The 26,716-nt window shown below is 40.5% G+C and overlaps 2 protein-coding genes across 7 annotated transcripts in view; one reads left to right on the top strand and one right to left on the bottom strand.

Annotated features, from left to right (window-relative positions):
* Positions 1 to 26,716, top strand: part of LOC127618586 (zinc finger protein OZF-like) — a 178,767-nt gene that overhangs the window by 129,598 nt on the left and 22,453 nt on the right. The gene's annotated exons all lie outside the window — the stretch shown is intronic.
* The window catches only part of LOC127618626 (zinc finger protein 383-like), a 101,918-nt gene continuing 95,917 nt past the window's right edge, over positions 20,716 to 26,716 (bottom strand). For 2 of the 4 annotated variants that reach the window (XM_052091198.1, XM_052091196.1), the window contains exons 2-3: positions 23,992 to 24,181; positions 20,716 to 23,263 (exon numbers count right to left, since the gene is read on the bottom strand). In XM_052091198.1, coding sequence (XP_051947158.1) covers positions 22,311 to 22,787 — 477 coding nt within the window. In that variant the 5' untranslated portion in view covers positions 22,788 to 23,263; positions 23,992 to 24,181 and the 3' untranslated portion in view covers positions 20,716 to 22,310. Of the gene's footprint in view, positions 23,264 to 23,991; positions 24,201 to 26,716 lie in introns of those variants that run through there. The other 2 variants (XM_052091197.1, XM_052091199.1) reach the window with 2 other exon arrangements.

Raw genomic sequence — 26,716 nt, 5'->3', positions numbered from 1 at the left:
AGGGCGCCTTCACTGGCGTTCATAACAGAGCCCCCTGTGAGCGGCTCCTGAAGCGAGGATGCGACCGACGTCGGGGTCTCCCTCGAGGCCGAGGGGCCGGTTTTTCCGGGTTGTTCCTGTGGAAATCTGAGATGAGGTTGGGATCGAGAATATCGTTGGCTCGGACCCAGGATCTCTCCTCCAGACCGTACCCCTGCCAGTCCACCAGGTACTGGATTTGACCTCGGAGACATCTGGAGTCCAGCAAACCTCGAACCAGAAAAGCCTCCTCACCGTCCACAGTAATGGGGGGGGGCAGGGTTCGTCTCCACCTCCTCAGACCCCGGACCACCGGCCGGTTTCAGCAACGAGACATGAAAAGTGGGAGAAATACGATAATTAGCTGGTAGTTGGAGCCGAAATGATACAGGGTTAATTTTTTTAATGATTTTGAAGGGACCCACATACCTGGGACTGAGTTTCTTGCAAGGTAAGCGGAGCTGAAGGTCACGAGTGGAGAGCCAGACCCACTGTCCGGGACCATAGTCAGGGCAAGGGCAGCGATGTCTGTTGGCTTGTCCCCTAGAACTGTCCAGGGCTCGTTGCAGGTGGGCGTGAGCCTGGTCCCAAACCGCCTCGCTGCGTTGAATCCAGCTGTTCACAGAGGGGACCTCGGATGGTTCACCGGACCAGGGAAACAAAGGGGGTTGATACCCTAACACACACTGAAATGGAGTTAACTTGGTGGAAGGTTTGAGGATGGAATTCTGGGCATACTCGGCCCAAGGGAGAAAGCAACTCCAGTCGGTTTGGTTATTTTGGCAGTACATGCGTAGGAACTTGGTGATCTCTTGGTTGAGTCGTTCAGTTTGACCATTGGATTGGGGATGGTAACCTGAAGTGAGGCTGATGTTAACGTTAAGAAGATGGAAGAAGGCGGTCCACACCTTAGAGGTGAACTGAGGACGATATCTTCGTCTGAGACGATATCTTCGGGGAGCCCATAATAGCGGAAGACATAGTGGAAGAGCTGTTCTGCTGTCTCGAAAGCAGATGGGAGTTTGGCTAGGGAGATTAGGCGGCATGCCTTGGAGAACCGGTCTACGACGGTTAGGATAGTGGTGTGCCCTTGTGAAACTGGTAGGTCAGTCACGAAATCCACGGCGACGTGGGACCAGGGTCGTCGAGGAATAGGGAGAGTTCGTGGAGGAGTGCACCCAACGAATTACCTTCTCCCTCAAGCTGAGCGGAACATACACACGGTCTGGTGGACATCCTGGCGGGGTGGGATTATTAGTATTGGCCTGGGAAATTTCTGACATAATGTCCCACAGGACCGGGGCTACAATCAGGGTGGGTGGGATGATGGGTTCGGAGACTGGATGCTGAGGCGAGAGGTCATACTGGCGGGAGAGTGAGTCGGCCTTGACATTTTTTGAGCCGGGGAGATAAGAAATGGAGAAGTCGAACCGAGTAAAAAACAGGGCCCATCTGGCTTGTCTGGGATTGAGCCTCTTGGCGGAGCGTAGGTATTCCAGGTTGCGGTGGTCAGTAAGAACTAGGAATGGGTGTCAAGCCCCTCAAGCCAGTGACGCCACTCCTCCAGAGCTGACTTCATGGCCAGAAGTTCACGGTTACCCACATCATAGTTTTGTTCGGCAGGAGATAGTTTGCGTGAATAGAAGGCACACGGGAACATCTTAGGAGGGCTGCCCTGACGTTGGGAGAGAATGAGCCAATACCGGTATTGGAAGCATCAACCTCTACCACGAAGGGGATGTTAGGGTCTGGATGATGGAGAATTGGGGCTGAGGTGAAGCGTTCTTTTAGCTGGCTGAAAGCTCGGAATGCGTCGGTGGTCCACTGAAGTTGGGTGTGCCCCCCTTTAACCAAGGCAGTGAGTGGTGCGGCGATGGTGCTGAAGTTTCTGATAAATCTGCGATAGAAATTGGCGAACCCAAGAAAGCATTGTAGTTCCTTCACAGTGGTCGGTTGTGGCCACTTCAGGACGGCGTGCACCTTACTGTCATCCATAGCCACCCCCTCTGGGCTGATGATGTAACCAAGAAAGGCAACTGACGACAGGTGGAACTCGCATTTCTCGGCCTTGGCATACAACTGGTGTTTGATGAGTCGTTTAAGAACTGCTCTGACCTGCACGATGTGTTCTTCGAGAGAGTTTGAGTAGATTAAGATGTCATCAATGTACACTATCAGACACCGGTTCAGCATGTCTCTAAAGACGTCATTAATTAAAGACTGGAATACGGAGGGGCTGTTAGATAATCCGAACGGCATCACGAGGTACTCATAGTGCCCACTAGTGGTGGAGAAGGCAGTCTTCCATTCGTCCCCCTCCCGAATGCAGATTAGATTGTACGCGCAGCGCAGGTCAAGTTTGGTGTAGATTTTAGCTGTTCTTAATTGTTCAAGGGCAGAGGGAACTAAGGGTAGTGGGTAACGGAACTTGAATGTGACGTCGTTCAAACCACGATAATCAATACAGGGACGGAGGGTCCCATCTTTCTTGCCCACGAAAAAGAACCCGGCGGCTGCAGGTGAGGTGGACGGGCGGATGAAACCCTTAGCTAGCTCCTCCTTAATATATGAGTTCATAGCGTGTGATTATGGTTCTGATAGTGGGAAAATCCTGCCTCGGGGTGGTGTGGAGCCAGTTAAAAGCTCGATGGCGCAGTCGTTGTCGCGATGGGGCGGCAGTTGAGATGCCCTGGCTTTACTAAAAGCTTCACTTAAGTCGGAGTATTCAGAGGGAATTGAGGGGGTTTCAACAGGCTCTTTCTGGGTCCGAGTAACCCCCACAGAGGTAGGAATAATGGTTTTTAAGCATTTGTGCAAGCAATCGGTGCCCCACCGCATGATCTGATTATTCTGCCAGGAAATTAACGGATTGTGCTCTTGTAGCCATGGAAGGCCGAGAATGACTGGGTTGTGAGGTGAGTGAATGACAAAAAACTGGGTAGTCTCTGAGTGCAACACCCCAACCTGTAAGGTGATGTCGCTGGTGGTGTAAAGCACTCGTCCAGATCCCAAGGGACGTCCATCTAACGCCGCCACTGCCAAAGGGGGATTACAGGGAATGAGAGGAATTTTATATCGTTTCACTAGAGTTTCATCAATGAAATTGCCTGCTGCTCCTGAGTCAATCATGGCATCGATATTAAAATCAGTTCTTAGATGAATGAGCCTTACGGGCACTTCAAAGCTGGTAATGGAAAATGTAGAGAAAATTAGCAGACTCACCTCACGTCGCTGTACTTGTGCTGGTCGTGCAGGGCAGGTGGCTCTTAGGTGTCCAGCTTGACCTCAGTAAAGGCAGAGGTGGTTGGCAATGCGGCATTCTCGCTCCTCCTGAGAGAGGTGTGTGCGGCCGATTTGCATGGCCTCTGGCTCCTCACTGGGTTGGGTTACTGAAAGCGTGGGTTTGGACCATAGAGCTGGGCGTCTGGAACGGATGAGATTATCGATACGAATGGCCAGCATGATAAATTGGTCCAGCGAAATGCCCTCGTCGCGACACGCCAACTCGGATTGCACCTCAATGTTCAAGCCCTGGCGGAAGAGGAGTTTAAGTGTGTCTTCCACCCACACAGTTTGCGTGGCAAGAGTCGCGGAATGACAGCGCAAAGTCTGCCGCTGTCCGACTTCCTTGACGAAGTGAGAGCAATTGTTCACCGGCGCTTTACCGCACTCAGGATGATCAAACACCTCGGATAAGCGTTGAATGAAAGAATCGAGCGTGACGCGGTGTAAACCCTGATTGGTCCAAACAGCTGTAGCCCATTCCAGAGCTCTTCCCGTGAGCAAAGAGCACACCAAGAGGACTTTACTCTTGTCAGAGGGGTAGTGAGCAGGTTGTTGCTTCAAGAAAATAGTACACTGCATCACAAAGCCTTTGCATTTAGAGGAGTGCCGTCAAACTTTTCGGGAAGGCTAGGCGAGGGCTAGCGGCTGCACACGTATTGAGACAGCGCGGTGGTCATTTGACTGGGTTGAGAAGTTGCGGGCAAGGACTCAGGTGCAGGTTGGTGCAGAGCCTGTATGGACCTCATGGCTTCCTCCATCAGCGAGGTGAGATGGCTGAGCTGATGTTGATGCATTGCCAGCTGGTTTGCTTGAGCGGAGAGTTCCTCCGTCACCCGAGAGAAGATCGCTGGATCGGTAAGTGGCGAAGTCTTCTGTAATGATGACTCAGGTTGATTGGGATCCATTTGCGATTTATTAGGAAGCAACGTAAGGTACAGGCAAGGTAATAGGCAGGCAGACAGGTATATGCAGACATGCAGGATCGTAGTCAACAGGCAGAGAGTCAGGGCAGGCAGTAAACAAACAATAGTGGCGGGACAGGCGTGAGGTCAGTGAATACAGGCGGTAGACAGGCGTAAACGGGTAAACAGACTTGGGTCAGAACACAGAGAATCAGGAATCATAGGAATAACGCTCAGAAATGCTGCCGGGGCAAAACAAGACTTCGCAATGAATGAACATGAAGACACTGATTAAATAGAGGGGAGATAATGACAGTCAGCTGAAGCAATAATCATGCCAGGTATGTGGGTTTATGGGAAATGGAGTTTAACTAGTCAATACTCGGGTGAAACCGATCTCCGGTGGCCGGTAGGAGGGGCGCCTTCACCGGCGTTCATAACAAGTTGATGTTGATAATATAGAAATTCTGCAGCAGAGCGATGACATCTCGGATCTTTACCTTGTCTCTTGTATGCTACAATCAGTTAATGTTACTCAATCTAGTACTATTAGTACTAATAGTAAACTATTACTATTAATAAACTATTAATGTTACTCAAAATAGTTCAGGTAGAACTATTCTTTCGACCACTAAAGATAGCTTCATTAATAATCTTCCAGAATTGTCTCATACTCAGTAAGGCAAAATGTCTAGAAGAACTTGATGTAATAACAGAAAATACAAATAGTCTTCTCTAGCTCTCTTGACAGTGTCGCCCCCTTCGATTACGGAAAATGTAAGAAAAAAGCCCTGCACCATGATACAATGATCACACTTATGCTCTCAAGAGAGCAGCTCGGAGACTGGAGCGCGAGTTGAAAAATACAAAATTAGAGGTATTTTGCAGTTCATGGAAGGATACAGTCAGGCAATAAAAGCTGCCAGGTCAGCAATTTTTAGAAAACTCACAGAAAATAACGACAACAATCCTAGGTGTTTATTACGTACTGCGGCTAAATTGATTAGGAATAAAACATTGGCTGAACCAGATATTCCAGCGCAGCACAATAGTAATGACTTCATGTATTTCTTTACTGATAAAATTGTAATAATCAGAACTAAAATTGGAAATATGCAATCAACTCTCACAGCACGTCAAAAAACAACATCTCATAATTTTTCTTACATGCAACTTCAATCCTTCGCTGTCATAGGTCATGAAGAGCTAACAAAACTTATCAAAAAATCAAAAGTCATAACATGTATGTTAGATCCAATACTAACTAAGCTCTTGAAAGAGGTATTCCCTGTAAGCTCAGAACCTCTTCTTAATATTATTAACTCTAAAATTATTAAATGTATTAAGACAATTTCAAATGGAAGTTATACTATTTATTAAGAAGCAACTTGATCCTGGAGAACTGGCTAATTATAGACCGATTTCAAATCTCCCATTTATGTTGAAAATACTAGAAAAGGTAGTATCCTCCCAAAAATGTTCATATGAACAAATTCAGTCAGGATTTATGCCTCATCACTGTACAGAGACAGCACTTATCTGAGTTACAAATGACTTGCTCTTATCCTCTGAGTGCAGCTGCATTTCTCTTCTAGGACTTTTAGACCTTAGTGCTGCATTCAACATCATGACATTCTCTTGAATAGGATGGAGAATTAAGTTGGCATTTGTGGAGTTGCATTAGCATGGTTTAGGTCTTTTTATCAGACCATTATCATATTTTGTGTGTAAACAAGGGATTGTCAAATAAAAAAAAGTACGGACTGCTACAGGGATAATTTTAGGGCCTCTGCTTTTCTCCTTATACATGCTTCTCCTGGGAGATATTATCAGGAATTGTTTTCCACTCTTATGCAGATGATACACAACTTTATATTTCTTCTAAACCCAAATTTCACAATTCTCCATATTAGTAGTATATTAATGAAATCAATGATTGGATGACCAGAAATGTCCTTCTACTCAATTCCAAAAAGTAGTAATTATTGGAAAAATTGCTAAGTTACGAAGCATGCTCTCTGCTGCTGATACCGAAAAAACGAATTAATGCATTCATTACCTCAAGACTATATTATTGTAATGCATGTACTGTACATTAGACAATGGCTCAACAAGATAGACTCCCATGGTTAGATTTAGAACAATCTAAAGTTAAAAATGTTGCCTTAGAAAACGTACTTTTCAAGATTGTCAACCTTGGCATACCTCTTTCCCACTTTGTTCTTCTCCTGTTGTTTAACTTCATTACAAAACTCAGTATCGTCCAATAGTGTATTGTTAAATTTCCATATTGGACTTATGTTTGTCTCATTTCCGCCTGGAGAGAGGGTCAAAGACATTACACAATGATCAGTCAGGGGTGATGCTGAAATTTCACATCTATTTACTTCATTAGCCAGATTGTCTGAAATTAACCAATAATCTAATCTTGAGCAATGACCATTATTAGATGCATTGAACCAGGTAAATTGTTTTCTAGTTAAGTTTTTCATTCTCCAATAATCAATCAGATTGGCCCCTGTGATCAGTTCAACTATTGTTTCATCAAATGTGTGACACTTTCTCCTTGATCTGGAAGATTTTAGACTAGATAGCACATTGTGGAGTGGTGGTGGTGGCGTAGTGGGCTAAAGCACAACTGTTAATCAGAAGGTCGCTGGTTTGATCCCCACGGCCACCACCATTGTGTCCTTGTAATAAGTGCACTGTAAGTCACTTTGGATAAAAGCATCTGCCAAATACATAAATGTAAATGTGATACAGTACGTAGATGATCTGTTAATTTGCTCAACAACATTAGAACAATGTCATCAAGATTCTATCAAAGTGCTCAGTAAATTGGCTAACGGAGGCCACAAGGTCTCTAAAGAAAAATTGCAATACTTCCTACCACAGGTAGAATATTTAGGATGAATCATTTCACATAAAGCAGTAAAGCACCTCAACCACAAACAGTGGGACAAATGATAACCTTTATAGGTATGACATGTTTTAGTGATTGGATAGAAGATTACGCTATCAAAACAGTCCTCTTAAGGGCATTGATGAAACAGACAGAGCATCAGTATTTCTGAGCTCGACCAACATGGGACACTGCCGCATTGATAGCATTTACAGCTCCAGCTGTAGCAACCCCAGACTATGCCAAACCATTTCATTTGTATAGAAGAGATGGATATGTGTCCGCAGTCTTAATGCAGGAGACCTGTAGTGGAAGACACCCAATTGCTTATTATAGCACCAAATGGGACTATGTAACACAGGGCTACCCACCATGTAATCAAGGACTTGCAGAAGTATATTTTGCTTATGACAAAGCTTCCACAGTGACAATGGGCTACCCAGTAATAATTTACATCCATCATGAAGTAGCAGAAATATTAGAACAAGGTAGATTTGTTTTAACCCAAGCCAGGTGTTTGAAATATTCAACACTGCTAACTTATGCACCACAATAAACCCAGACAAATTAATTCCTCTAGAAGGGGAGGGAACACCTCATGGATGTGTAATAGACTATTTTGATTTTACTTGTTTAAGACCAGATTTTGTGTCAACACCTATCATTGATACAGAGGCAGATTATTATGTAGATGAGTCATGTTTCAGAGACCATCTTGGAAATCATGCTAAGAATGCTATTGTTAAGAGAAAAGACAATAATTTTGTTCCAATTTTGTTACAGCATTGTGCACAACCATGCTCTGCACATTTGGCTGAATTTGGGTCTGTCTATCATCCACAAACACAGTGAATGGTAGAAATAGTGAATGGACCTCTCAAAGCTAAGCTTAACAAAATTTGTGCTGACACTAAACTTAATTGGGTTGATGCTCTACCTCTTGCATTGATGAGTTACTGCATACAGACCAACATAATCACTAATCTAACACTGCACGAAATGTTAAAAGGCAGACCCATGCCAGAACCATATTTGAGAGGTCCCTATGAAGACCTTTATAACAGTTGCAGATGGAATTAAGGGCTTACATGAGACAATTAACAACATTAAGCCATTTATTTACAGGAACAGAGAAGGGGACACAGGGAAGAAGTGCCCTGTCCCATAGTTCCTAGAGACATTTACATTTATGCATTTGGCAGATGCTTTTATACAAAGCGAATTACAGTGCATTTATCACAGGGACAATTCCCCCAGAGCAATCTGGAGTTAAGTGCCTTGCTCACAACACAATGGTGGTGGCTGTGGGGATCGAACCAGCAACCTTCTGATTACCAATTATGTGCTTTAGCCCACTATGCCACCACCACTCCCACAGAGCCCAAGTGTATCTGAGAGTTTTTAGGAGGAAGTGGAATAAACCCAGAAGGGAAGGATCTTATACAGCAGTAAGGGCAACCCCAACAACAGTACAAGTAGAAGGTAGCTCAATGTGGTATCATTTGAATCTCTACATTAGAGTGCCTAGATTGAAATTTATACATATGTTGGTACATCTGATGCAGCAGTTGCCCCAGACCCAAGGCCTTCTAGAGGCATATCCCCAGACCCAGGTTAGGAAGAGTTTCCCACGTTTGATTTCTCACCAGGGCAGGAGTTTCCCACAATTGACTTCTCAGCCTTTTACCGGTTTCCCGAAGGGTGTCCGGGGTCTTGTTTCTCCTCTGCAGTGCAGCTCCATTAGAGAAGTCATTGTTAGAAGAATGTGGATTTACACTGGTCAAAAGGTAGGAATGAAGGAGACTGGCTTGTGAGGTTGCACTCTGGATAAGGGCATGTACAATGTTTCTGGAAAAACATCCATTCAAATACATTGCCATTGGGTGCATACATGGTGCGTATCAATATTGTGGATCCCTTCATAGCCTATTAGCCACGTGACGAACTGGACATTTCCAACTTACCTTAGGTAAGATGGTGCCATCCCCCCTTGCCACATATCATCCATGGGGACATAGTTTCTATATTAAGCATCCATGGGGCTAGTATTGTGTCCCCTTACCCTATAGTCTCCCCAAACTTTTCCTCATGTCAACGAATCCTATATTAGTGTCCACTTAACCAGTATTCATCCTCCGTAGACTTCCTCATGTCTACAGACTCAGTATTGTGCCCACTTACCTAGTAGGCTTTCTCTGTGGTTTTCCTTTTGTCCACAGACCCAGTATTTGACCCCTTACCAAGTAAAAAATGCTATTACATGCCTTTGGCCCCAGAGTGCCCCCTGATGCCATACATTCCCACAATTACCACAATGTAATCCTGTGTGGTTTTACGGAACTTTGTGGCACTTGGCATTTTTTTGTGCTCTTTTTAACTCTAATTTGCCTCGGAGCACAAGGTGGGTGCCCGCTGTGCCTGCTGAGTGCCCTTTAAATGTAATTTTGACCAGACCAATAAGTCACCGGAATCGTTTGCCCTCCTAATATCTTATCAAGGGCCCCTTGGGGTGCCACCCTGTCAAATTTGGGGTCTCTGGGACCTCTGGGTGCGATAATGGGGCACATCCCACATGCAATGTATTCCATTCATTTCTATACTGGTTTGGTGGACGGTACTCATAAAGCTCCAAATGTCCTGAAATTGACATATGTGTCTCGTGGGGGTGTCCTCAGACAGTGTCCAGAATTACGTGACCCTTTGACCTCTTTTGATACTACATTTGACCCTTTAGTGAAGGCGTCCAAAAACCAAGTACAAAAATTACTTTGGTTTACATGGCGAGTGGAACATCTAGAAAAGAGGGGTCAAAAGGTTATAGGAACTTGAACATTGAGGTCCTTAACCGTCATGGGCCCTCAAAACACATCCTAAAATTTGGAGGCCCTGGGTATTACTGGGTAAGTATTAAAGCCTCTAATGTATGTACTTGTGCACACAGGCCCACAGGACAGGCTGTCATATTGATTCCTATGGCAGGCAGGGAGATCTATTTAAAATAATGAAAAATACTTTTTTGAATCCCAGGCTTTAGTCCAATTAGTATGTTGTTGAGAGGCAACCCACTGAGCAAAGACACGTCCAAAAGACATCATTCTAACGTCTTTGTCGAACGTTCAGAAGACGTCCACTGAGGAGCCAGAATGAAAGTTTTTGCAACGTCTTTTTTAGACGTCTTTTTAACGTTCACTTTTGACGTCCAAGTGACATAAAAAATGAATGCTTAAAAGACGTCCAGTGAAGAGCCAGAATTAACGTTTTTGCAACGTCTTTTTTAGACGTCTTTTTAACGTTAACTATGGACGTCCAATTGACATAAAAAGTGAACGTTCAGAAGACATCCAATGAGGAGCCAGAATGAAAGTTTTTGCGACGTCTTTTTAACGTTAACTATGGACGTCCAATTGACATAAAAAGTGAACGTTCAGAAGACATCCAATGAGGAGCCAGAATGAAAGTTTTTGCAACGTCTTTTTTAGACGTCTTTTTAACGCTCACTATTGACGTACATAGTGAACGTTCATTAGACATGTTTTTTAAACGTCTTTTAAATGTTCATTATTGATGTCCAAGTGACATCTTTACACGGTTCTAAATGAACCTTTTTACGACGTCATTTCAATGTCACTTAGATGTCTAAAGGACATGCATACAAGTTTTTTGACATTTCTTGAATTGATTTCAGATATCAAAAATAAACTGTATTATTTTAATTGTTAATGACGCCAGAGTTCAATCCTGTCTTACTATTAGATTTATTAAACCACCATGTTCTGGTCAACAAACCTTCATCAGGTAGGCTATTGTTCCAAGGTTGGATGACCACATGGTATTGAATAAAACTCACCCTAGTCAAAGCATAGTAAATAAATGACCTATTCTCACACCTGTCTAAGACATGCAAATACATTTTAGTAGCCTTATTGGAAATAAGAGACCTCTGATCTATTAAAAAGGACAAAAAAAATTAACAATAGTTTGAAATGACAATATATTTTTTTCCATCTTTAATGGTTTTCAGCAACATGAACAGGCTGAGAAATAAAACAAATATATGGTTACAGTGAACTGGCAAGTGAACAAAAAACAATATAAAGTCCCCTAAAACTACACACATACAGTATATGAAAAATTCCTACACCCCTGTATGCCCTCCACCTCCCTTCCTTCCCGGCGCATGTTTGAGGTGTTCTGCTGCATGAAGCTTGATTGTAGCCTCTGTAGCTTCTTTGTCCCATTTCAAGACTGCAGCTGCAAGAGTTAAACAAAAACAAAAAATATATAAATATGTAAAGAAAACCAGTGTTACATTGCAGTATGTGAAAACATCCAGGTTTGAAGTTCCTTATTCCTCCTGTCAAATATCAATTTAGGGGCAATACTGCACAGACCCATGGTGACTGGTGTGGTATGTGGCAGCATACACATGACTGAAGATGGGTTATGTAAACTCACATCGCTGTATGTTAGGAAGGTGTAAGACTGCAATATTTTTCTTAACACTGACACTAGAAAATTGAGGTAGTGAATACAAGTGAGTTGGTGTTAAACTTAAATGTCATGTGGGGAAATGCTGTGTACCTTTAAATGCTTCAAAGGTTTTAGTTGTTTCCAGAGGCAGTTTCTGCTTCTTCCCTTCCCCTTCATATTAAAATTTGCCATCAGCTGGTTGGTAAAGAGCCTGAGGAAACAAATTCACCATTTAGAAATTACATGTGTGTGGTAATCTACAGGATTACTATAGCATGGGTGAGAGTGTCAAGAGTAGACTAAAGAGATGTGGTTCTGTTTAATCGATTCCAGAAAACAACAGAGACGTGACCATTTGATAGCTCCAATGACATACTTTACCTGTCCCTGCACCTGTCGAATCCCTCCTCTAACCTTCCACGTCAAGTTTCTATGCAGTCTCATGATTGCATTTTAGATAATTAAATAGCATTTAATCTCCTCCATCATCTCCAGCTGCTCTATATGAGCGGATGATAGAGGAGGTCTGCTTAGATTTTTTATCAATTTTCAATTTTATGAAATATAAAAATGCAGCAGTCAATGCTGTTTTCTGGAGCTCTTCCTATTTTTCCCACAGCTTTATTGTTTCAGACAGTGGCCTGGTGAATAAAGTGTATAGTATAAGTTGGTTTAGATATGTCACATCCTCTGTTGACCGGCAAACTGTGACAAGAAATGTAACATGTTTTGTTGTATGCATGTTACATGTTCCTATATGTAGAGATCCTGTTAAAAATACCTGTCAAGAATTTTGTGGACACAATCCCTTATATCTTTCCCTCCAATTCTGGCAAGTTGCAACACCTTTAAAGAGAGGGGGTAATATTGTCATGTTAGAAAAACAATAGCATATAACAAGTTTCACTGATATACCACAGAATATTATATATACATAAAACAGAGCATGCCTTAAAATTACATCACTTCTAGATTGTGCATACCAGGGACTCAAAGGCGTCCTTGTCCTTGAGGCGTTCCTCCTCTCTGTCAAACTCCTCCATCGTCTCCAGCTGCTCTATATGGGCAGATGACAGGGAGGCTCAGCTTCTTGCCAGCCTTCTGACCTCCATGTGGATATCCACTAATTTAGTAAGCACTTTTTTCTGAAACTCTGAAAACAAAAAGTACCACATGTGTAAAAGCCTCTATGTTGGTTAAAACTGCTGGCAAGGAGCTTGTTCAATATCTGAACGTCTGACTAGGGAATCCTATGGACGTCTATGGACGTGCGAAACTGGTTCAATATCTGAACGTCTGACTAGGACCCTTTATGAACGTCTGTGGTGTAAACAGTAACCAATGAACGGTTGAAGTACTGATAATGTAACGCATTCAAAGCATAACATCTTATTTTCACCTAAAGAAAAATCATTTAATAATCTTAAACAGTTGCTTACTTATTGCTCATGGTTCAGTTTTGCCATAAGTGGCCAATTGTTTATTGCATTCCTAGATGTGACCTCTAAACATTACCCAGGTTGAGAACTATTGTTTTAGACAACAAAAAAATTATGTGATCAATTTCATTCTTTCAATGTAGATATTTTAATAGTACAGTATAATTATTTTTCTCTCAATCGCCTACAAATATGGCACACATGGGAATGAGATGACTAGCAATACATGACTAGCAAATACATTGATCACAAATAAAAAAAAATGGAGCATGTCCTTTTCATGTGAAACAATGATTAATCCAGATTTGATTCAACATGACTGATGCAAAATGCTAAAAAAAATATATATATAAAAAAATTGCTTTCTTATTGTTTTAAGAATGTTTAGCTAAAAGAAAAGTCATCTTTAAGTCAAAGATTAGATTTAGATATCATACAATCTGATTATACAACCATTGAATCACTTTCAGCTTTATAAGTCAATTGCGGTTGCTGAATATGCTGTGATTTTCCTATCATTTTAACAGCATTAACGTTCCGCACACATGAAGCACGACACCTGTCTATCGCACCCCGTTCACGTCTGTATTGGCATTCTCATGTTCAGGGGCAGCTGAATCAGCTACCATATAGGCAAAAGTTCACTTCAATAAAGAAAAAAGTGGCATCCGAGTTTGAAGTATTGAAAAAGCGCCCAAAAGAGAGTGAACTTCACTTACCTGAACAGCGGTTGTCTGAGATGTCTTCTTCAACCGGCTTCAGCGGGTGAAATTTCAACCGACGCATCACGTGAACCTCATTCGCCAACCAGAAAAGCTGCTGTTACCGTGGAGATCGCGCCAAAAAAATAAAAAAAACTATAGTTGACTGCAGTTGTTTTAAATAAACTGTTATTTAGAAAAATATATAGATATTAAGTTTTTAACATGATTTTGTGGTGCTTAAAATAAAAAGTATGGAAAACGTAGACTTGTATGTGGATTCGTTTTTTTATTTTTTATTACAAATTTATAAAAACAAATTAAAATAAATAATAATACTTAAAAAAACAAAATTATCATGTTAGTAAATGTATATTTTTTAATGATTACTGAATTTTGTGAACATTGCTGAAAACTAAATACTATATTTATTCATTATTAATAATTTTTTTTTAACAATTGGATATTTTTTCACTGACTTATAAGTCAATCTTTAGGCCTACGTCTTTTTCAGAACGGGGGTGGGGGGGGGTGATAATCTTGCCTTGAAAATATAGTAGCAGGCTTATAATTGTCCAGTACACAAAGTATGGCCCATAATCGCTACACTGATCTGGGCCACACACCTCCCATGCACAATCGGCCCAAATGTTGTGTGCCGTCATGCAGTGCCATCATTGCCACACTTGGCCCACAGTTGGCTGACATGATCTGGGCCACACACCTCCCATCCACAATCGGCCCAAATGTTGTCTGCCGTCATGCACGCAGTGCCATTGCCACACTTGGCCCACAGTTGGCTGACATGATGCATGCCAGTGCCGGCAACACGCCAGCAGTGCCATGATGAGGCCACATTTGGGCCAAGTCTGTTTGCTATGTGGGTTGTGGGGGAAACCAGCAAATGCGCCCGCGCATTTGTCGACCCCGCGCAAGTATTTCAAGGTATTAAGGGGCATATGAGACTTAGATAATTCACTTCATCTGATGTGATCTAAACTTAACTGAATAACATATTAAATTGATGGTTGTTTTTTTTTAACTTACCTGTTTTCGTACACGCAGTGTCTCGATCTCCACGTGTCGATCTGCAGCATCGGTAGGATACTTTTCCTGTGGTGAAGTTGCAGTGTGACGTGGCGATTTTTCTTCTTTTTTTTATTTTTTTTTTTTAACGGCGGTTGCAGACTGTTTTAGTTCATTACCGCCACCCCCATGAATGATCTCTTGCTTACAAATATCATTATTATGAGATATATATATATATATATATATATATATCCAGCTTGGTAGCTATCAGAAACTCAAATAAATATTTAATTATTTTATGGCCTGACTATTTATTTAATATTTCTTTTTTATTTATCCTTTATTTAAATAAAAAATAAATATTAAATATTAAATAAATAGTCTTATAATAAGTCTCCTTTACATTCATTTAGCAGACACTTTTATCCAAAGCGACTTACAAATGAGACCAATAAACTAACAGTAGGACAACAATATGCAAGTTCTGTGCTATGCAAGCTATATGCTAGTGCTATATGCAAGCTATATGCTAGTGCTATATGCAAGCTATGCAATATGCAAGCTATATGCTAGTGCTATATGCAAGCTATGCAATATGCAAGCTATATGCTAGTGCTATATGCAAGCTATGCAATATGCAAGCTATATGCTAGTGCTATATGCAAGCTATGCAATATGCAAGCTATAAAGTGCTATAGCCTATAAGTGCTATATGCAATCTATATGCAAATTGAAATGCAAGTCTCTCCCATGTGCTCAATTTTCCTCTTGACTACCATATTTATTGCACATCATAACAACATGCTCTGCTGATCAGGTACATTATACATCATGCAGAGTTTGCAGTGTGTCCTAACCGTAATCTTGCAATTCTGCATACACTCTTTACCCAACCTGAGTTTAAAAAATAGTTAATTTCCCTTTCCTCTATTCCAATGTTCCTGCCACATTCTAATAACTTCTTTATTATCGATTTAGCTTCTGATTTTCCTACTTGCTGTATGCTGTAACTTTGCTGTATAATGAAATATTTTGTGCTAGGGTTAGGGTTAACCTAACCCTAATCTCACACATAAACATTTACTATTTGTTCATCAGTACATGATTCCGTGTCCTCCAATGACATGGTCAAACTAATATTAATAATTGCAGTGTGGTAAATAGTGAGATATGTACTAAGCATTGAATAAAAAAATGCGTATGATCTCACTCCAAAAATCTGTAAAATTTTAGGCCTATTGTGGGCTCAACCCAAGATCCAGAGAATCATGAAGTGTGCTCTGCACCGCTTGATTGTAATTCTACTGAATTGCTTTTAATGCTGGAAATTACATGTACAGGCACTGAATGTGTTGCACTTTTGCAATTTAAATTGGGCAAAATTTCCAAAATACAAATTTTTCAGACATTTCCCAGAAAGTTTCTATTTCTTATACATTTCACAATGACATGTTTCAGAGTCGTTCAGATACTGAAATAGTCATCTGTCTTAAAGGAGTCCTGGCTTACTTCCACGTCCACAAACATCCACAGTAAGGGTCCTTAGTCAAACGTCCAGATATTGAACCAGTTTTGCACGTCCACAGACGTCCATAGGGGTCCCTAGTCAAACGTCCAGATATTGAACCAGTTTCGCACGTCCACAGACGTCCATAGGGGTCCCTAGTCAAACGTCCAGATATTGAACCAGTTTCACACGTCCATAGACGTCCATAGGATTCCCAAGTCAGACGTTCAGATATTGAACCAGTTTCGCACGTCCACAGACGTTCATAAAGGGTCCTAGTCAGACGTTCAGATATTGAACCAATTTCGCACGTCCACAGACGTCCATAGGATTCCCTAGTCAGACGTTCAGATATTGAACCAATTTCGCACGTCCACAGACGTCCATAGGATTCCCTAGTCAGACGTTCAGATATTGAACCAGTTTCGCACGTCCACAGACGTTCATAAAGGGTCCTAGTCAGACGTTCAGATATTGAACCAATTTCGCACGTCCACAGACGTCCATAGGATTCCCTAGTCAGACGTTAAGATATTGAACCAGTTTCGCATGTCTATAGACGTCCATAGGATTCCCTAGTCAGATGTTCAGATATTGAACCAGTTTCGCGCGTCCACAGACGTTCATAAAGGGTCCTAGTCAGACGTTCAGATATTGAACCAATTTCGCACGTCCACAGACGTCCATAGGATTCCCTAGTCAGACGTTCATATATTGAACCAGTTTCGCACGTCCACAGACGTTCATAAAGGGTCCTAGTCAGACGTTCAGATATTGAACCAGTTTTGCACGTCCACAGACGTCCATAGGTGTCCCTAGTCAGACGTTCAGATATTGAACCAGTTTTTCACGTCCACAGACGTTCATAAAGGGTCCTAGTCAGACGTTCAGATATTGAACCAGTTTTGCACGTCCACAGACGTTCATAAAGGGTCCTAGTCAGACGTTCAGATATTGAACCAGTTTTGCACGTCCACAGACGTCCATAGGTGTCCCTAGTCAGACGTTCAGATATTGAACCAGTTTCGCACGTCCACAGACGTTCATAAAGGGTCCTAATCAGACGTTCAGATATTGAACCAGTTTCGCACGTCCATAGACGTCCATAAATGGTCCTAGTCAGACGTCCAGATATTGAACTAGTTTTGCACGTCCACAGACGTCCATAGGTGTCCCTAGTCAGACGTTCCGATATTGAACCGTTTTCGCAAGTCCATAGACGTCCATAAATGGTCCTAGTCAGACGTTCAGATTTTTAACCTGTTTTGCACGTCCACTGACATACAAAAGTGGGTCTGAACTGACAGACGTTATACAGACACGAAATGAACGTCTATCTGACGTCGCATGTTTGCTGGGAATGGACGTGTCACTGTGTGAAATTTGGGATCTGTTGGACCTACAGATGTGATGTCAGGCTTACGTCCACATGCAGTGCATACCATTTGATATATACTGTTTATGGAAACCATTCCGAAACCTCTAAATGACTCAAATTTGAAATCTATATCTTCTCAGGGGTCCCATGGACAGTATGCAAAGTTTGAAGTCTGAATGAGTTGGTTAAGTGCTAAATTGGCCACTTTTTGAGTGAAAAGTTAGTTATTTTTCTAGAATATTTTTCCAGATTTTTTATCAATACTTGCCCAGCACCAATTTTCAATATGAATAAGCATTTCAAGCCCCAAAGTGTTTGCACCAAATTTAAAGGAATTTTCACTCTGTCATGCAGGAAGATCCCACCTGCAATGTATTTAATCGCCACCAAATACATAGTCTGTGGACACTCAGTTTTTAAGCATATTATTCACTTTTATGACTTGTAAGGTATATGAATGTGTTAAACTGTATACCCTTAGGGTTATTCAATGTGTTTTATGAATAATATGACATGTAAATCAATTTCAAACAGGAATTTCCTGTAATTTTGCTGAATCACAAAGTAAGTGCCCAACTAACCAGCTCAGAAAGCTCAAAATGTCCCAAAATCGACATATATGTCTCGTGGGTGTGTCCTCAGACAGTGCAAAAAAGTCCACTTTTGCACAGAACAATATCTATTTTGATTATGCAACTTATAAAATTGATGTCCACTATCCATGTATTTTTGATAATGTAAATACATTGTATTTACATTATCAAAAATACATGGTTGGTGGACATCCATTTTTAAAGGCATAAGATCAAATTTAAGACAAAATTTCATAAGACATAAGACAAAAACATTTAGGTGACTATGTGAGTCCTTGCACCCTTCAAAAACTCATAAACCAACTGTCCACCAACCATGTATATTTTGTATTTTATACATTGCAGATGGAATCTCTATTTTTCAGAGAGGGACCACTTAGAGAGATGAAACCTGCACTCCTGTGTTTGTCTCCTGTTCATGTTTAAAATATTATGAAGATTGGAGAAAGTCATAAATTTCATCAAAATATTTGACTTTCTCTGAACTACTTCATATTTGCACCATTGAAAGGGGAGGCTAGGGCAAGCACAGGAGTGCCATTTTTAAGTCTCTAAGTGGTCCCAACTCTGAGATATGGAGATCCCATCTGCAATTTATGCAGTACAATGGAAAAATATACATAGATGGTAGAAAGTTGATTTTTGAAGTGTGAATGTTGTTCAGAGGGAGTCACAGTCAAGTAAAAGTTTTGTTAGTATTTTGATTATGGACCCAATAAAAATATCCACCATCCATGTATTATTGATAAATAATGGCAAATACATTGTACAAGTGACCATCCCATTTCCAATGTATTTACATTATCAAAAATACATGGTTGTATATTTTTGTATTGTGGACAGTCGATTTTTGAGGTTTTGAAGGGTGCATACATTTCAGGGGGAATCATACAGTTACCATAATATGTTTTTTTGTCAATATTTTGATCATGCACCTTATAAAAATGAATGTCCATGAACCCATTCAGAACCCATTATATACATTTCACAAGGGACCATCTTATATAAAATTAATTTAATTGGTGTCAAAGACATGGTTGGTGGACATCAAGTCCTCAAGACATCAAGCCATACAGGAATGTCCCAGCTGCAATATATTCAATTTTATCTAAATACATTTATTGTGGTCAGTCATGTTTTATGCTCGTTATACTTTGTTAACTTCAACTGCCACCTCACTACTTCAGCTCTCCTACTTTCCATGTCTCTACTCAAACCGGTTGCTGAGTCTTCCAGTGCCTCTGCTGACAACTGTACCCCTCCTCTTGACCTCCATGGGGAGATCGCCTACCAAGTCAAAACTCTAATTGACTCTCGACATTGGGGCAGAGTCTTAGATTGGGACTAAGGACCAGAGGAACAATCTTGGGTCTCTTCGGAAGACATTCTGGACCATTCGCTCATCTCAGAATTTCACGTAGCCCATCCTTACCGTCCAGCTCTCAGGCCCTGGGCAGACCTCCTGTACGCTCTAAAGGGGGTCTTCAAAGGGGGGAGTACCATCTGATCTGACAGTACTCCCCCTTTCTCTGTCTGTTCACACAAGATCCCTTCTGCCGAGTATTATCCTCTACCAGGACTACACTTCCCAGCATCTCCTTCTCGCCATTGACTCTCACACCTGAATTACATTCACCTATCACTCCCAGTGTATATAATATCTGCTCTCACTGCAAAGTTTTGCCAATTCACCCCATTGTCTGGTATTTCTGAGCGTTATCTTTATCTACTGCATGCCTGTTGTGATTATTGCCTATACCTTGGATTACCTCTTTGTTTACCATCTTTGATTTGTTTGTTTATCTGGATTGCTTACCTGGTTTTGACCTCTGCCTGTTTAACTATTTGTATTAAACTCTGCACATAAATCTTCACTCAGACCCGTTTCACCAATGGTAACTTCCCTCATGCCCTTTGGCTCTGTCCTAATATACAGATATTTTGGTCTGAGGTCGTGAGTAGACTTGCAGAGATTGTCATCCTTGGCATACCTCTTTCCAACTTAGTTCTTCTCCTGGGGTGACACATTTGGTATAGAAATAGCTAGCCACATTAAATCATTGATATGTGTAGCCATTACAATTGCAAAGAAGATATTGCTTAAACGGAAAGTCAGAACAAAGATATCCATAACATATTGGCTCAACATACTGATAGAACACTTCAATTACGCAAAATGAACAGCAAGAAATGCATAAAACATAAAAACAGCAAGAAATGTATAAAACATAAAAATATTTAGACTCCTGTGGCCCTTTTTTTAAATAACTAGAGAACAGAGTCCTTTATTGACTTTAATTTGATATCTTGGCCTGAACTTCCTTCCTACTTTCAAATATATTTCCTAAACAGAACCCAACGTGTAACTATATGCTTTAATATAATTCCATACACTACCTGTCTGTCTGTCTGTCTTAGTAAATAATTACACTAAACACTAAGTCAAATAAACACATTATAAGATTATGAAGCAAAGACTTTATTCACGCCACCAGACTAAAATGTAAACATGCTAGTTATATTTACACAAGTTTATATGGGAAATACTATATATTTTAAAATTAATAATACACTTGTGACTAAATTAACTATTTAAAAGAGACAGTTTTTAAATGCATAACATAAGTAAAAAAATAATAATTAATCTCCAGATATACTTGCATAGGTTTTAATTTGCAAATTACATTGTGCATGACAAGTCATTTTTCCAACATTTGTTTGCAGACAGACTGTTTCCCTTTTAATTGACTGTATCAAACTTCCAGTGGGTCAGAAGTTTAAATGCATTAAATTAACTGTACCTTTAAACATTACATTTGTGGATTACATTTATTAATTTCCTCAAAATTCTACAAACAATACCCCCATAATGACAACGTGAAAGAAGTTTGTTTGAAATCTTTGCAAATTTATAAAAAATAAAAAACGAAAAAAAATCTCATGTACATAAGTATTCACAGCCTTTGCGCAATACTTTGTTGAAGCACCTTTGGCACCAATTACATCCTCAAGTCTTTTTGTGTATGACGCTACAAGCGTGGCACACCTATTTTTGGGAAGTTTCTCCCATTCTTCGTTGCAGGACCTCTCAAGCTCCATCAGGTTGGATGGGGAGCATCGGTGCACAGCCATTTTCAGATCTCTCCAGAGATGTTCAATCGGGTTCAAGTCTGGGCTCTGGCTGGGCCACTCAAGGACATTCACAGAGTTGTCCCATAGCCACTACTTTGTTATCTTGGCTGTGTGCTTAGGTTCATCTTCCAACAGGACAATGACCCTTCGCCCTAGTCTGAGGTTCAGAGCGCTCTGGAGTAGGTTTTCATCAAGGATGTCTCTGTACATTGCTGCGTTCATCTTTCTCTCGATCCTGACTAGTCTCCCAGTTCCTGCCGTTGAAAAACATCCCCACAGCATGATGCTGCCACCACCATGCTTCACTTTAGGGATGGTATTGGCCAGGTGATGAGCAGTGCTTGGTTTCCTCCAGACATGACGCTTGCAAAGAGTTCAATCTTTGTTTCATCAGACCAGAGAATTTTGTTTCTCATGGTCTGAGAGTCTTTCAAGTGCTTTTTGGCAAACTCCAGTAGGGCTGTCATGTGCCATTTACTTCCGTCTGGCCAATCTACCATACAGGCCTGATTGGTGGAGTGCCGCAGAGATGGGTGTTCTTCTGGAAGGTTCTCCTCTCTCCACAGAGAAACGCTGGAGCTCTATCAGATTGGGTTCTTGGTCACCTCCCTTACTAAGTCCCTTCTCCTGGAGTGACCATCATAAAGCCATGACCTCAATCCGGCGGCAGAACTGAAAAAGTGTATGCAAGAAAGGAGGCCTACAAACCCGACTCAGTTACACCAGTTCTGTCTGGAGGAATGGACCAAAATTCCAGCAACTTATTTTGATAAGCTTATGGAAGGATACTCAAAACATTTGACCCAAGTTAAACAATTTAAAGCCAATGCTACCAAATACTAACAAAGTATATGTAGACTTCTGACCCATTGGAATGTGATGAAAGAAATAAAAGCTGAAATAAGTAGTGATCCTAACTGAATTTACCACAATTTACTTAACGCAATACTTTTTTTACATGTCTACGTAGATTACTTGCTTTGTTAAAACTTTTCCCAAATTAAGAGCAGTCATATGTTTTCCTCCAGTATGGATTCTCTTGTGTTTTTTCAGGTGTTGTGAATAAGTGAAACTCTTTCCACAGTGTGAGCACTTGTAAGGTTTTTCTCCAGTATGGATTCTCTCGTGTGTTTTCAGTTGTTGTGACTGAGTGAAACTCTTTCCACAGTGTGAGCACTTGTAAGGTTTTTCTCCAGTATGAATTCTCTCGTGTGTTTTCAGGTCTTGTAACCGAGTGGAACTCTTTCCACAGTGTGAGCACTTGTAAGGTTTCTCTCCAGAATGAATACTCTCATGTGTTTTCAGATAATGTAACTGAGTGGAACTCTTTTCACAGTATAAGCACTTGTAAGGTTTCTCTCCAGAATGAATTCTTTGGTGCCGTTTCAAATCGGTGACTGTAGTAAAGGTCTTCCCACATTCAATGCACATATGAACTCCGGCAAAGGTATGAATTTTCTGGTGCTTTTTCAAATAGGACAGGTGTGCAAAACATTTCCCACAAAAAGAACACTTGTAAGGCTTCTCATTTGTGTGAGTTTTCAGGTGTTTTCTTAGGTCTGAATCCTCAACAAATGCTTTACAACAGTTATCATATTCAAATGGCTTTTCTCTGCTACAGTGATGTTGGACATGATTTTTGAGAGAAACTGCATATGCAAAAACATTTTCCACACTGATGGCATGTGAAAGGTTTCTCTCCTGCGTGAATTTTCATGTGTACATTAAGATTTTTTTTACATGCGAAATTCTTTTCACACTGAGAGCAAGTAAGAGATTTCTTTGCTGTTCTTCTTTGAGGATTTTTTGTTGAGCAACTCAAAAAGATTTTTCTCCAGTTGTGAAATCATGATGTTTCTCCTCTGCTTCATTCAGCTCTTGATGTTCCTCTTTCACTTCCATCAGCTCTACAATGAACAAAGTAAATTAACAAAAATCAGTTCAAGAGGGACAAATGTATTTATTTGTGATTTTTGCTGTGCAAGATTCATACTAGGTGAGTCAATCAGCTGTCATATAAAATTATTATATCGAAATTACATGACATGCCCAGTGGCCTGTTGCACAAAGCTAGTTGAACAAACTCTGATTTTCAGAGTAAGTTTCAGGTTGAGAAAACCAGATGGAGCCAAACCGGTTTAGATCAGGTTCAGCGATCTCAAGAATCTCTGTACAAACGTTCCGTGAACTCAGATTTTGATCACAAGTTCGTGGTTAACACTGAAGCTTGTGCACCTGAATGAGTGATGTTTGCTACAAAGCTGTAATGAACCACCAAAACAAACTGATAAACCCTTTTTGACCAGATTTTGCTCTAAATGCCAACACACCATTAGTTTGTTTTTTAGATTTTGTATGAAGTATATTGTGGCCATAAGTGTATTATCTGAAAAATAACTTTAAATTGTCTATCAACTGGTGAACCATCCTTTAAAAGACATCATGTTAAAAAGGACAAATGAAGACTTTAAGCAAAACCCTAATCCAGAGTGACCGTTCCTGCAGAACTGTTTTGAATTTGGAAAAATAAAAAAAGATGTACCTTAAAAGACAACTGAGCACTTCTAAACTGACAACACAAAATAGAGGGAAACTTTTTAGTATGACTTTTGAGTGATAAAATCATCATCATTACTCTGTTGTTCCTTTGCTGTGGTTTCTTCATAATATTCATCACTCTGTTGTTCCTCTACTTTGATTTCTCCTCTCATCTTCATCAGGTTCCTGCAGTCCAGCAGCTTCACTGAACACATCTTCACTGGTATCTGCAGCATCTGCTGTTCTCCAGTGTGGATCACATTCATCTGTTCTCTCATGATGAACATCTGAACACAAAAACATCATCATTATAATGGACTGACATTCATCATACTCAAGATTATTATATGATTGTACACAAGAAAAAATCTGTTAAAATAAACAAATTTAAAAGTCACTTTTACACGGTTACAGCGAGAATAACATTGTCTGGTATATTCTAGAAAATAAAAGTTGATCCTTTACAGGTTTGGAGTGTGTAATAATGGAGAGATCAGTCCAAGGAATCCATGGATTTAATTCACAATAACAGTCCGTTTCCCAGCGTGGTTAATTGCCCTTTTGTTCTTACATTAAGAGTGATCCTCTATTCGTCCATTTTTTTTACCATGTCATCTGATGGCCTCAGAAAAAATACCCGATTGAAATAAAGATTTAATACTATTTTGTTGTGGAAGGTGGAATTTTTGCAATTCAGGGCAAGACATACAAGGCATATTTTGAGTCGGGGGACAAAGCAGGGAAGCTAGATATATAAAGCAGAGACCATTCCCTCAGTGAAATCTGCTGGTGGTGAATTATTTACCTCAGCCATTGATATTAATAATGCTTTTAAAGAGTTCTATCTTGATCTTTATAGTTTAACTGACGACTGAGCAAAAACAAATTATCTTGCTTCTAAGATAACCTTGGAGGAGCTTGGCAAGGTAATCAAGGCCATGCCAACAGGCAAGGCTCCAGGGCCAGATGGATTTGCCGCTTAATTTTTTTGATCTTATGCTACAGAACTGGCTCCACTTTGGTTAGAAGTTTATATGGAATCATTAAAGGAAATTTTCAGGAAATTTTCTGCCAACCATGACACAAGTCCGGATCAGTCTGATTCTTAAAAAGGACAAAGATCCAAGTGAGTGTAAGAGTTACAGTCCAATGTCCCTGGTCCAGCTAGACGTAAAAATATTGGCCAAAATTTTGGCCAACCGTTTCAGTTATGACATCTCTTATACATATAGATCAGGCAGGGTTTATTCGGGGCTGAAGCTCTTCTGATAACAATATTATGTGGTCAGTGGCGAATGATCAGTCTACGGTTGCTGCCATCTTGACGCTGAAAAGGTGTTTGATATGGTAGAATGGAATTATCTTTGTAAGGTTTTAGAAATATACAGGTTCGGGAAAAGGCCCAGCAGTGTTGCCCTCTTTCCCCATTATTGTTCTGTCTTGCCTTGGAACCATTAGCAGCCGTGATAAGAAGGGAAGTGGATTTTCCTGGGGTGGTGGCGGGAGGTATGGCACATAAGCTTTTGCTTTATGCAGATGATATTTTATTATTCGTCTCCAAGCCCACTAGATCTATGCCTTGCCTCCACAGAATTATTCATTCCTTTTCTAAGGAATTGGAGAGCTTTGGCTCTGACTGCATACTGCCCAGTAACAGCTTTTTTATTTGGGCATCTTATTCCCAGCAAATTTGTGTGATTTAGTTAGTTATGTTCGACCCTTTAATAAAAGATTTGAGTGATGTGGGCTGGTGGGCTTCATTACATTTATCTATGATTGGAAAGTTTAATGTTATTAAAATTAATTGCATTCCAAAACTTGTATTCCAAGTATAGCGAAGTCCTTCATTTGGAACGGTAAACGTCCCAGATTACATTTCTATAAGTTACATAGGGCGATTGACAAACGTCTGGTTGGCCTACCCAAGATTTTGTTTTATTAAAATGCATTCGGTCTCAGACATTTGGAGTGGTGGTGGTGTAGTGGTCTAAGCACATAACTGATAATCTGGTAATCAGAAGGACGCTGGTTCGAACCACCCAGTGAAACTTTCAACACTGCGTTTATTTTATCGGCTCCAGTGATGTTCGGGCCGTGCATCTGCTGGTTCATTGGAAGATCTAGAAATTTCCTTTCTGAGAAAATGAAACCGTGTGATTCATCCACTCTTGGGTTTGGTGCAGATCTTTCAGATTGGGAATGCTTGAAGTCAACATGAAATCCAAAAGCACGTTCCAGGTCTCTCTGCCAATGATTCAGTCATGGAAACATATTTGTCGTCATTGTCGACGTCTTCTATCAAAATGTACTAATTTGGTCCGCCTCCAAAACAAGTTTTCTTTTTGGCTGACATCACCAATCCCTCTCGTTTTTCAACCCCTCCCATAAAACCTTTTGGCTCCGTTTTGTATACAACACAGACTTTTCAGGATTCAATGAATTCTCAATGGATAAAATCACGTCCCATCCTGCTTTTTCTTCTCCTTCTTTAATGGGGTAAATTTTGAGTATGTTGATTTTAACAACACCATAAAATGACTTGATGAGCACGGTTTTATTTTCTAGTTTTTTGACATTTCTTATTTAAACAGGAAGTTTGAGTGGTACATTAGCCTTTAGTTGATGAGACAGACATTAACAACAATTTGCTAAGTAACTTACTTACAAATGTGATGTACATGGTTCTTACAAATTCACTGATATTTACAAGTGAAGTTAACTCAAATTAGCAAATAAACATGAAAGTATAATGTACTAAAATATAATAAAAGATCAATTATCTTATTTGTTCAAATGAAGATCGTGATTCATTGGAAAATCTA

This window comes from Xyrauchen texanus, chromosome 25 (assembly GCF_025860055.1).
Source record: "Xyrauchen texanus isolate HMW12.3.18 chromosome 25, RBS_HiC_50CHRs, whole genome shotgun sequence".
In the NCBI taxonomy this organism is placed as follows: Eukaryota; Metazoa; Chordata; class Actinopteri; order Cypriniformes; family Catostomidae; genus Xyrauchen; species Xyrauchen texanus.
The sequence above is the reverse complement of the archived record's forward strand: the minus strand, read 5'-3'. Positions and strand labels throughout refer to the sequence as shown.